Source organism: Amphiura filiformis, chromosome 3, assembly GCF_039555335.1.
Source record: "Amphiura filiformis chromosome 3, Afil_fr2py, whole genome shotgun sequence".
In the NCBI taxonomy this organism is placed as follows: Eukaryota; Metazoa; Echinodermata; class Ophiuroidea; order Amphilepidida; family Amphiuridae; genus Amphiura; species Amphiura filiformis.
Window position 1 is genome coordinate 60355783 of NC_092630.1, and position 12691 is coordinate 60368473.

The 12691-nt window shown below is 37.6% G+C and overlaps 1 protein-coding gene across 1 annotated transcript; it reads right to left on the reverse strand.

The window, feature by feature from the left end:
- Positions 1-1264: 1264 nt before the first annotated feature.
- LOC140148859 (scavenger receptor cysteine-rich domain-containing protein DMBT1-like) lies at positions 1265-12391 on the reverse strand. The gene is made up of 7 exons (XM_072170947.1): positions 12188-12391; positions 10130-10453; positions 9351-9679; positions 6278-6646; positions 5053-5382; positions 3040-3375; positions 1265-1694 (listed from the first exon to the last, which is right to left on the reverse strand). The coding sequence occupies exons 3-7, from the start codon at positions 9541-9543 to the stop codon at positions 1588-1590; spliced, it is 1335 nt and encodes a 444-aa protein (XP_072027048.1). The 5' UTR covers positions 9544-9679; positions 10130-10453; positions 12188-12391; the 3' UTR covers positions 1265-1587.
- Positions 12392-12691: the final 300 nt, after the last annotated feature.

The window sequence follows — 12691 nt, forward strand, 5'->3', positions numbered from 1 at the left end:
CAGCAGTAGATAGCTACTTCATCAATATTGCTATCAGCAGTAGATAGCTACTTCATCAATATTGCTATCAGCAGTAGATATCTACTTCATCAATATTGCTATCAGCAGTAGACATGGTAGATGGCTATTTCATCAATATTGCTATCAGCAGTAGATAGCTACTTCATCAATATTGCTATCAGCAGTAGATAGCTACTTCATCAATATTGCTATCAGCAGTAGACATGGTAGATGGCTACTTCATCAATATTGCTTTCAGCAGTAGATAGCTACTTCATCAATATTGCTATCAGCAGTAGAAAGCTATACTTCATCAATATTGCTATCAGCAGCAGAGATAGCTACTTCATCAATATTGCTATCAGCAGTAGATAGCTACTTCATCAATATTGCTATCAGCAGTAGATAGCTACTTCATCAATATTTCTATCAGCAGTAGAAAGCTACTTCATCAATATTGCTATCAGCAGTAGAAAGCTACTTCATCAATATTTCTATCAGCAGTAGAAAGCTACTTCATCAATATTGCTATCAGCAGTAGAAAGCTACTTCATCAATATTGCTATCAGCAGTAGATAGCTACTTCATCAATATTGCTATCAGCAGTAGATAGCTACTTCATCAATTTTGCTATCAGCAGTAGATAGCTACTTCATCAATATTGCTATCAGCATGCAGTAGACATGGTAGATGGCTATTTCATCAATATTGCTATCAGTAGGCCTAGTACTTAGATAGCTATACTTCATCATTATTGCTATCAGCAGTAGGCTATATAGCTATTTCATCAATATTGCTATCAGCAGGAGATATAGATACTTTATTAACATTGTTATCAGCAATAGATGTGGTAGATGCCTACTTCATTTATATTGATATCAGTAGTAAATATTAACCAAATCTCCTTTTCAGTGGTATTAGATGACAACATCTACAATTTGGCACGGTGTATTAAGGAGTCTCATATAGCCCCTGTTTAAAAGTAAACATAACCGACACCAACTATCATGTGTAAGAAATGCCATGGATTAATACATGCCATTTTATGTTATTTGTTTACGAACCTTTACATGTAGTAAGATTTTTTGGGGCAAATTAGTAAACAAAATCGGATTTTGCACATTTTTCATGTCAGAAACAATCGCTGTTAGACATTTGTTAGACAATAATTGTCCGTATGGTTCTAGTACCAGCGAGTTTCACGATTACACTTTGATTGGATCCCTCATTTTACTCTGTCGGTTTTGCACATGTTGTCACAATAAGAATAATAAACACGCACTTGGCCTATAGCCAAGTGCGTGTTTCATGACCGGCATCGCACTTCGTCCAAAGAATATGCAGCCCCGCATTTCGTTCAAGTCACTCTTCCGGTGTATTTTGGTTGATAGGCCTACATAAGTTTGCATTAAATAATATTTAGTAAACAACCCGTAACATTATTTTCCGTACTAAAGCTGCAATTTGTCACCTGCTGGGTGACAAAATCGGTTTATGGGCTCTCCGATGAAAGTTTTGAAATAACTTTGGGAAACAGGTAAAAATTGCTCTCAAAAGTGGGTATACTTCTTTTTGAACGAAACACTCTCATATCACGTGGAAATCACAATGTTGAAAATGTCCAAAATAAATAGCCAGATATAATCCCATTGCCAGAGTCACGATGCCATTGGTTGTTGGAGTAGATCCAGATTCTGAAATAAAGGAAAAAATGAACATGAGCCACTATTCATCAGGGTAGAGTAGATATAAGTTAAAATTGAGGATGAGAAATGTAGACACAGACAACACATGATTTTAATCCCTTAAGGGATCTAAAATGAGCGTTTATTGGGTTTCGACAGTATTTTTTGTGGGACATGAGAGCACCTCAGACCTATCGAATTGCATTCTGAATACGAAGCATGTCTTTCTGATATCAAATAATTTTCTTTTTTGAAAATCACAATATAATACCAATTTTATGACAAATTATAAAATTTGATATTTTTCAAATTTTGATATATAACAGTCCTCGAAGTAATTATATAAATCTAATGATATATTCTTAAAGTGTATGTAGCAGGAAGGAAAAGCCGACGGTCAATTTAAAATTTTGACCTTTCATATTGAAGATATGGATTTTTTTCCCAAAAAGACCTAATTTTTTTTGGTGTTTTTGGGAAAAAAATCCATATCTTCAATACGAAAGGTCAAAATTTTCAATTGATCGTCGGCTTTTCATCCCACCTACATACACTTTAAGTATAAATCATCAGATTTATAAAGTTTACTTCAAGTACTGTTAAATATCAAAAATATCAATTTTTAATGATTTGCCATAAAATGTGTATTTAATTGCGAATTTCAAAAATCAAAATTATTTGATATCAGAATGACATTCTTCGTATTCAGAATGCAATTCGATATGTCTGATGTGCTCTGATGTCCCAAAATAAATACTGTCCAAACGTTCATACCCCAGCCCTTAACATGATTCGTATCTATCTAAAGAGGAACCTAAATATAACCAGGCTCCAGGAACCAGGCAGACGTACAATATCCAATGCCATTGTTGAGATGATACCCATCTTACTGATATTACAATTGAGCGTTTACAGTTTAGATGGTTCTGCATTGTCCAAAAAGGATATTGCGTTTACTCATACTTAAAATGGTCCATCGTTCCAACAAACATCGTATTTTCAATTATCCCCTCAGCCATCGGGTTTTTTTCCGCTCAATATGATCAAAGGCTTAAAATTATTCAGGGCCTTGTACTTCTCCCTATAGAATGTATTGCCATTACGACAAATTTCGCCGCTGAAAAACGGTTTGGCAAAATTGACATTTTGTTCGTCACAGCAGTAAAACGTTCGCAAACTGTTATATATTTATGTAGCGTTGAAAGAAAAACACAATTTAAACATAAGCTGAACTAATGCAGTAGCATCTTTGGCTGTAACGTTGTCAGAATAGGGCAAAAATTATCATGACATTGCTGTTTATTTTTATGATTTTTGCTGCCTCGCACTATTAAAAAAGAAGAGAGATTATTACCAGCACATTTGACTCCAGCCTCTCTATCAGAAGAACAGCCCACCATGCCCCACTGAGAGTGACTACAAGCTGCTAACATCACTTCGCTTCCTACACACTCAATATTATCCAGCCACATTTTGACTATTCTGTCTTCCGTGTCGGACTTATAGAGTGACCCTGTCGACACGCTGGATGTCAGTATTGCACGACCGAGTCCTAGCTGTCGACAAACGACATCGCCCTCCTCTAGGCCCATGTGTGTACCACATACGCTTCCCCAGGTTGAGTTGTAGTAAATCTCAATTCTTCCTTCTCGTTCATTTTTGCCATCTGCCAGGCGAACGGGTAGCGATCCTGTAGAGAGGTGCAAAAATGTGGTAATGGTAACAATTCGGCGTCGAAGTAATGTAATAATCAGATTAACTACCATAGCAAACAAGTTTTTAATATATCGCGGTGCACTACAAGCAGGTTGCACTCATGTGTATGTCTGCAATCACAGATTTAATACAATGCCGCTCTTTTCAAAAATACTAATCTTACAGGTGCGAATGATCAACATGATATGGTTCAATGCAGAGGTACTGCGTGAACGTACTAGTGAAGTGCGATATATTCAAAAATTGTTTCACCCTATTTTGCTATGGTAGTTAATTCAATTATTACGTCATTTAAACAGCAAATTAATGTGATGCATACCCTTTGTTGGATTCGTTTTGAAATCTTTTGTAAAGGGCATTAAGGGTGCAGGTTGAAAATGATGTTCTTTTGAAGGTAGTCTGGTATGGAGACATTGGTCGCTGCATGCATGGTGTAGGCCTATTACGATTTGGTCAATGTTTCTTTGCTTGTTTGGCATGTTCGGGAATTAATTTATTTTCATACCATGTTTACCCCTTCCTAGTTACCCAAGCTCTTACCTTTAATATCCTAACTATAGACCACTAACACAGACTAAATACAATCATGACACTGGGACCCCGGAATGGGACCTAAATGGCTCACCTACGACAAGGATAAAAAGTAAGCGGCCAAGAAGAAACAGGAGAGCCTAATTTTAATTAGGCTACCCTGTTTTTTCTTGGCCGCTTACTTTTTACCCTTAAAACAACATGCATCCTAAGCATGCTATAAGATAGCGATAGAGACTAAGGCAGACTTCAATCATTCATCACTATCGTCAGTCGGCTGTGGAGCAGGCGACTAAAAGCTAACTGTTGCGATCTTGGGCTAGCGAAACATTTTTGTTTTGCTGCAGCATCCCTTTAGTATCTCCCAGGAGGTGTTGGACATACTGCAAGCGCGGTGTTCGCGGCGGTCGTCACGATTTCCTCTTCGCATGTGGTGGAATATAAAGGGCATGTTCTTTCACATGCTCGTCGTCTGTAAGACGTAGTATGTGGCCAAGAAACTTGAGTGATGAGTCTTGACTCTGATAATCGTAATTAATAATTGCTTAATGACATGGGCAATCTAAATGAGAATCGAGTCTCATTTTGACATTGTCTTCTTAGAAATTGGACCATTCCAATTGAAATCCATACAGCCCCTAATAACAGACATGACCTTAGTCATCCACACAAGACACCCCTATGGCAGACATGACCTTACGGTCACCCATATGGTCATCCACACAAGAAGTGCGAATTTTAAATGGGGTATACCTGAACAGGTGACTTCATTTGCAAAAATACACCCCTGCAGTGTGGGAGATTAAGGTCATGTCTTGCATATGCAAGACATGACCTGGAGTGTATGGATTCAACTGGAATACCACATTCATACATTACTCTTGAAACAAAATCTCTATTATTTCAGACTGAGGTTGACTAGACGAGCAAAATAAGGTTGGTCACTGGTACCGAAGTCGATATTCTTTTTTATGGAGAAAAATCTGGAGTTGTGTTTAGATAAAACTGTTATTCGGCTCATGCTTCATTAATAATTTCTGATTTAAACCAAAGTAATACCAAAATAATAATAATCAAGAATACTTTTATGATAATTAATTATTTATGAAATACATATTACCTCCTGACTGTGTCTTTGGTTTGGTACATGTAATGGCGGCAATCTCCCTATTATTGCACGATCGCCTTCCAAATCCAATATTGCTACACTCCTTTATCGACCTTTCCTCCCCCGTGCATTGTAGGTTATCAACAACCGATGTGATTGATTCTTCATTTAGTGGTACAGAGTAGACATCACCGGGGGTACCCAACCCTATTTGTCTGCAGGCTACGATAGCATCTTCCATATCCCATTCATTAGTACATACAGCTCCCCATTGATTATCGTAAAATATTTCAACATGTCCATCGTAAGAGCTGCTAGCGTTATGGAGTCTGAGAGCATAATCTGAAAAATAATCAATCAAATTTACTGTGTGAGTTCTAAATAAAATATATAGTTTTAGCGTTTTCTGTCCTCGAATCGTAATGACCCATAGGCCTACCGTATTGTTCTTAAAACACTACTATACAGTGTAAAAATAAAAAAGACAATTGACATTTCTGGCAGGACATTTAAAAAGAGGCACCATGCAAACTTGCAAAGTCTGAGAAAATCAAAAAACTTTTAAACCTATAGAACCATTGCAGGAACTAAAACGTGGCACTTTATTATCGACAAACGTTGCGTTTATGGGTTTTCCGCTCCGATTTTCTCGCTCAAAGGTTATTTGTAACCTCTCCGGCAACACGGTTATTTCCACTGATTTGAGGTTCACGAGATTTTATATAATTAGTGTCCATACCATACAGGATGTCCGCTGATGGTCTACAGGAGAGAGTGACGCTTACCAAACCAGGCGTATTATTCCCGGTACCTCGTTAGTCAAGTGTACCCAATTAAAGAAGAAATCTCGTTATCACAAATGGTGGAGAACCCCGTGTTTTTGGTACTTTCATATCAATGTTTTATGTTATGCTGATAGACAACATCATGAACTCAATATGCTTGACGGAGCAGATATGGACCTTTGCTTTTCTTCTTTACGTTTTGTCGCAGTGATATATTTTTGTCAAAACTGGTAAACGATACGGCAGGGCAATATTGTCGTGCACTACGTTAGTACGTTTGTCAAAACGAGTACAAGACATGGGACGAGCGATTGGTATTTGGCCAATGAGGTAGCGCGTTTTTCCCAACGTAACAAAAAAGCTCGCTATCTTATTGGCTACACACCAATCGCCCGTTGTTCAGTGTTACCAAGTTGTTTTGATAGAGATGATATATTTTAAAAGTATTTTACCTTTGATCACCGGATTTCCACAAGTAATACTGGCAATCTGCCATGCTATGCAACCAGGTCCTGACGCAGAACTTTTCCATGGCGTGTGGGAGCAGAATGCCAGATGTGGTTCCGACCCGTCACAATTCACCCTCTCTAATACCGGTGTTGCGTACACATACGGGTAGTCATCACCCCCTACTTGTGGTGATGGTAGTTCTGCTCGACCCTCAGGGGGTCCCAGTCCTAAACCACGGCACACAACACGTGAATTAGCTTCAGTCCATGTTGCTGTACATATTGATCCCCATTTATTGTTGACACTGATTTCAATGATACCTTGTTGAGGAGTGCTCCCCCTGAAAGCTCGCAATCTCATCGGATACAAATCTGTCGAAAAGAATAATGATTAATTAATAAGAGCTAAAATGTGCTGCATCGTTAGGAAAACCTCTTTCTCTTGCACCCACACCCCAAATTACGTAAACCGCGTATACCGTGACATTCACACACACACTCTAGTACAGAGTTAAAATCGGTAATGCCCAGTATGTAGCTGCATTACTTCTGACAATGTAAATATCAAGGCAGATTTTCCTGTCCCTGGATATCCTCACAAAATAAATCAACGTTTTCAATATCGTCAAACGTGCGCATAGCACACTATACACTCATTAACCCACTGCATCCGACACACACCCCCACACATCTCACTGTCACACACACACCTACCCACCCCATCCACATCCCAGCACACCCCGACCCACCGAACTCAGCCCGCACACCACACATTCAGTATATACAGAGATGTAGTACAACAGTTGTGTATGCACTGTTTATCGTAGGCATATTGGCAACGAGTTGATTTATTTTGTGAGGTCATCCGGAGACAAGAAAGTCTACCTTGATGTTTTCATTATAATGCTTAAAAGTTGATTATAACCAATTTTACTGTAACTCTGGGTATGCACAGTTAGACAACGCGTTGATTCATTTTGTGAGGTCATCCGGTGACAGGAAGTCTACCTTGATGTTCTTCTTGCTGACGTACTTCCAGTTGAGCATAATCAATTCACTGTAGCGCTGTTCTCGTGTTGGAGCGTGTTTGATGATATTTGAAACGAAAATTTCAAAAAAATATGTGAAGATATCCACAAACAGGAAAGTCTACTTTGATATTTTCCTTGCTATATAGTATAGAGTATGCCCGCGCCTATACACACTTTGAGTTGTGAAAGAACAACTTAGACTTGCAGTAAATTGGTTTCACTTAACTTTTACGCATTATAATGAAAACAGTAAGATAGACTTTCCTGTCTCCGGATGTCCTCACAAAATGAATCAACTCGTTGTCTATACCATAAACTGTGCATACCCAGAGTTACAGTAAATTGGTTACATTCAGCTTTTAAGCATTATAATGAAGACATCAAGGAAGACTTTCCTGTCTCCAGATATGATCATAAAATTAATCAACTCGTTGCCAATTATAGGCCTATAATAAACAGTGCATATACCAAGAGTTGCAGTAAATTGGGTAAATTCAGCTTTAAGCATTAAAATGAAAACAGACTTTCCTGTCTCCAGATGTCCTAACAAAATGAATCAACGCGTTGACAATACTATCATTTTTTGGCGTTATCGGCTTCTGGACTTTTTATTCAAACAATTGAGTATTTTATAAAAATAATATAATTCCATTTTTTCTACTGCTTTTTATCTTTCTTTAAAGAAAATTAAATCTCTATCATACGGTTGCGTTCCTGTACTATTTTGAAATCCGACATCTAAAATCCAAGATGGCCGCCAATTAAATATGCAAATTAGGTGTTTTTTTTCATTTTTCATTGTTGATCTCAAGTGTCATTGACACCAAGGGTCATTGGTCCTGTGTCACAAACTGGGGTACCTTTGTGTTACATAGTAAAAAGTAAAAAATGAAATGTTTCAAACATTTTACCTACACGTCTCATTTGAAGTGGTTCATCCTCCTTTTAACACCTTTTATTATGGAAATCGGTTAAAAAATGAGAGAGTGCGGGCAAAAACAATAGATGGGATTTAACCCCACCTCTTTTTTCCACATTTACAATCATTCTGAGCAAGTATTATATTAGTCTTTTAAATGACCTTCTGTATTAGATGTCTGGGAGTTCACTTAGACATTTTTTTACTAGATTCAAATTTTTAATGGTGGTTTTAGATCAAATTTACGATATGAATCCCTCCCCCTAATCCACCTCCCCTAATCCACAACCACTCTTGGCACATTTCATGCCATACGTCATAAAAACGGAAAATAATTAAAAAGCATTTTAAAACAGGATAAAAACATGAGTAATATAGAATACATTAGCCTCAATTAAAGACCTAATTGAATTTTCTAAGTGAAGGAATACTCAAGCGACAGTGTTTTGACACCAAAATGTAACAAACCCACCTTTTTGGGTACCCCAGTATATGACGCAGGATCGATTAGAAGCTCCTATAGCTTTTTTAGTTTAAAAAAATGACTTTTGGTGCACTTCTTCCCCAACTTAAATTTTCTTTTCAAATATCGTCAAACACACGCAAATCCACCCCACACACCCCATATTGTGAGTATTTATTACACCCTACATGACACCTCACACCCTCAACCTGTGTTGAAACTTGAAACCACTCACATCACAGTAAATAATCACGCTAGCGCACCCCAAGAACAGCGCTACAGTGAATTGGTTATGCTCAGCAAGAATAACATCAAGGTAGACTTTCCTGTCTCCGGATAACCTCGCAAAATGAATCAACGCGTTGTCAAACTGAAGTTACAGTAAAATTGGTTACAATCAACTTTTAAGCAAGGTATATAGACTTTCCTGTCTCCGGATGACTTCACAAAATTAATCAACTCGTTGTCAATACCATAAACTTTATCATTACTACACACGCATATCAGCTACTAACCCCGCGGCCAACCATAAACCCAAGTTACATACAAGTTTGGAGGGTTTAAAAATAGTAGTAGGCCTATATTATATTGAAATTTATCATTAATGCTAATTCTTTTAGGGAGACTTAGCTTAAAATACTTTTGATTACTATTTTGTGTTACCTGATGGATCGGAACATCTTACTCCCACGTCATCTTGCTGGTCTCCTTCACAGTCTTCCATCATGATCTCTACATGTTCACATTCAAGTAACGTCTTCTCCCTGCCTTTACACCTAACGTTGCTGAGGAACACAGGACCGTCTCCGTTGCCATAGGAAACCGATTTGGTATTGATGGCGGATCCAAATCCCATTTGTTTACAAGCGATATTGCCATTGGGTGTGTCCCATCCCCGGGAACACAGGGAAGCCCAGACTCCGTTAATGTTGAGTTCAACTCGACCTCGTAGGGAGAATCACCACCGACAAGGCGAATTGAATCGGAAAGATCTGTAAGTAAATAAATAAAAAAGGGTGAAAACCATATCAATGACCAAGCAACACAACTTAAAAGTTACTAACTTTTTGATCAGTACTTCACTTTTTTTCATGTTGGACCACCCTGAATAAAAACAAAATAACCTTCCTAATATGATATGATAGAGTGTTGCTTTATCCTTCAACACTCAAAAAGTTCTATTATCGCAGGTGTGCCTCAAGGATCTATTCTTGGACCAATTTATTGTCAATGTGTTTAGCATTGTTTTAAGTTGAACAAACAGCTCATACATGTCAAAATGGGATTGTCACTTTTTAGCGTACTTTTGTTGTCTTCGGATCTGCTTTAATGCATTTGAGGTACCGTATTGCTTATAGGAATCTGGTTTTAGCCATTTAAACAAACAAACAAACAAACAAACAAACAAACAAACAAACAAACAACAACGCAAGCAAACAAACCATCATAAGGATTTTCAAGACACCTAACAGCAGCTCCTGGCTTGGTACAGTCTCTAGGAAAATACAGCTTATCACAATCATGGAAAGACGTCTTTGTATAATCTTTGCATATTACGTTATCAACCACCACTGGGCCACTTCCTGGCCCAAATATGGTGGTATCTTGAATGACGGATGCGGCGCTATCATAATCCAGCAGACGACAAAAGAAACTGGCGCGATTCACATCCCACGAATCACTGGCACACACTGTACCCCACTTTCCATTGATGAAGATCTCGACACGACCCTCCCAAGGTACGGTTCCGTCTTGTAGTCTGATGTCTGAAAATAAGCAGCAAACAAAACAAAATTCTGTGATGGGTTTACGAATGATCGCAGTTCAAAACAGCTTCTGTTTGGGCTTTTCATGACAGAGTGACATGTCCCAGTACATTTTTGAAGATGGGCAATAAATATTTTCGAAATTTTGTCGGGCCTCCCTTGTTTTAATTTGCAGGATATGCGCACTCTATAGGTTTTTTTTATAGCTATAAACCATAAGTCTTTGAATTAACGTTGGCGTTTTCTACAAACAGTCACCTATGCAAAACGCACAGCAGGGTATACGGGTGTCCTGAATGTGTGGTTTGTGGGCCCGGTTTGTGGGTGTGATCGGGGTGGTTGGGTTTGATGGGGTGCGTATCAGTCTGTGCATTGTTGGTATTTTGGTGACGCGTATGTGCTATGATTTTAATGACAGAAGTTGATGAAGATTTGTTTTGTTTTGTGAGGACAACCTGAGACTGGAAAGTCTACCTTGATGTTTTCCTTGATGATACGAGTATTAACTAAGAGGATAGCGTATTAAATTGACTTAGTCATGATTTGCATAAATATAATAAGCCTAATGTGCCTATAATGTATCCTTAATGCCATAGTTGCTTCTTTTAGCGCGGATTTAAAATCTCATTCGTTGAAATGCAAATTCAAAAGTTACAGATTACTTCATAGGACACCCCATTGATTTGTACACAAAGCGTTCTCGAACAATTTGAACAAGACCGATTGAAATACCCAAATCTTTTAACATCATGACATACACATCCCCAACAGAAGGATGATGCATCAATGACAAAGTAAAAACTCATCTCATTGCATGTACTCCGCTATTATACATCAGTGCTATTATATCTGTCAGCAAGGAAACCCTCAAAGTAGACTTTCCTGTTACTGGATTTCCACGCAAAATTAATCTATGTTAAGGGGTGGGGTATGAACGTTTGGACAGTATTTATTGTGGGACATCAGAGCACATCAGACATATCAAATTGCATTCTGAATACGAAGAATGTCCTTCTGATATCAAATAATTTTGATTTTTTGAAACTCGCAATGTAATACACATTTTATGGCAAATGATTAACAATTTATATTTTTGATATTTAACAGTACTCGAAGTATACTTTATAAATCTGATGATTTATACTTAAAGTGTATGTAGGTGGGATAAAAAGCCGACGATCAACTGAAAATTTTTACCTTTCGTATTGAAGATATGGATTTTTTCCCCAAAACACACACACAAAAATAGGTCTTTTCGGGGAAAAAATCCATATCTTCAATATGAAAGGTCAAAATTTTCCATTGATCGTCGGCTTTTCCTCCCAGCTACATACACTTTAAGAATATATCATTAGATTTATAAAATTTACTTCGAGGACTGAGTGTTAAGGTTATATATCAAAAATGTGAAAAATATCAAATTTTAATAATTTGTCATAAAATTTGTATTATATCGTGAACCCCCACATATACTGACAAAGTAAGATAGTTATAGATAGTCAAAACATGGCATTTTTTCGCGTTTCTTCTTTTGTTTTCAATTTGAGAATTTTGTAAGCTCACCTAAAAACATACCACTAGACTTATATCCAAGTTGCGCGTGTACAGTGATCAGCATGGTAGTAATCTAATTTCATCACTACATTCTGCACCCAGAAAATAACTCCACATCTAATGATGCAGCAAATTGCTAAATTTATCTACATGATATAAAAACGTAAAAAATGCACTTACTAAACCCTCCGTCTTGAGAAGATGCAGGTAAAACAATCTTCCAATAGGAAACCAGAAAAGGAAATATCCTAAAGCAAAAAGCAATTGAGATGTATTTCCTGCGCTTAACCTCCTCCATCATCAGTTGTTAGACGATCTTGGCCAAAAAAGTGTTGGCGAAAGGTCACCCAGCCAGAGTCGTGTTGGGCCATCAGTGAAGACGACTGACAAACTCTATCCCGCATCAAGCTCGGATTTCATGTGATCATGGTGATACGATATACACAATGATTACTGTCTGGAGGCATTTACAACCCGCGGGATCACTTTACTTCAATGTGGTGTATCTTTTTTGGGCTTTAGGCCTGTATGGTAGCTGATGTTATAGTAGTGCATCTCAAATTATCAAAATAGATTGAACAAAATAATCTTTATTTTTTGGCATAAAAATTATTGCTAACAACCTTTTATCAATTGTTTGCCGATTTGTTAAAGTTTCTCATTGTCCTATTTATAGTCTTACGT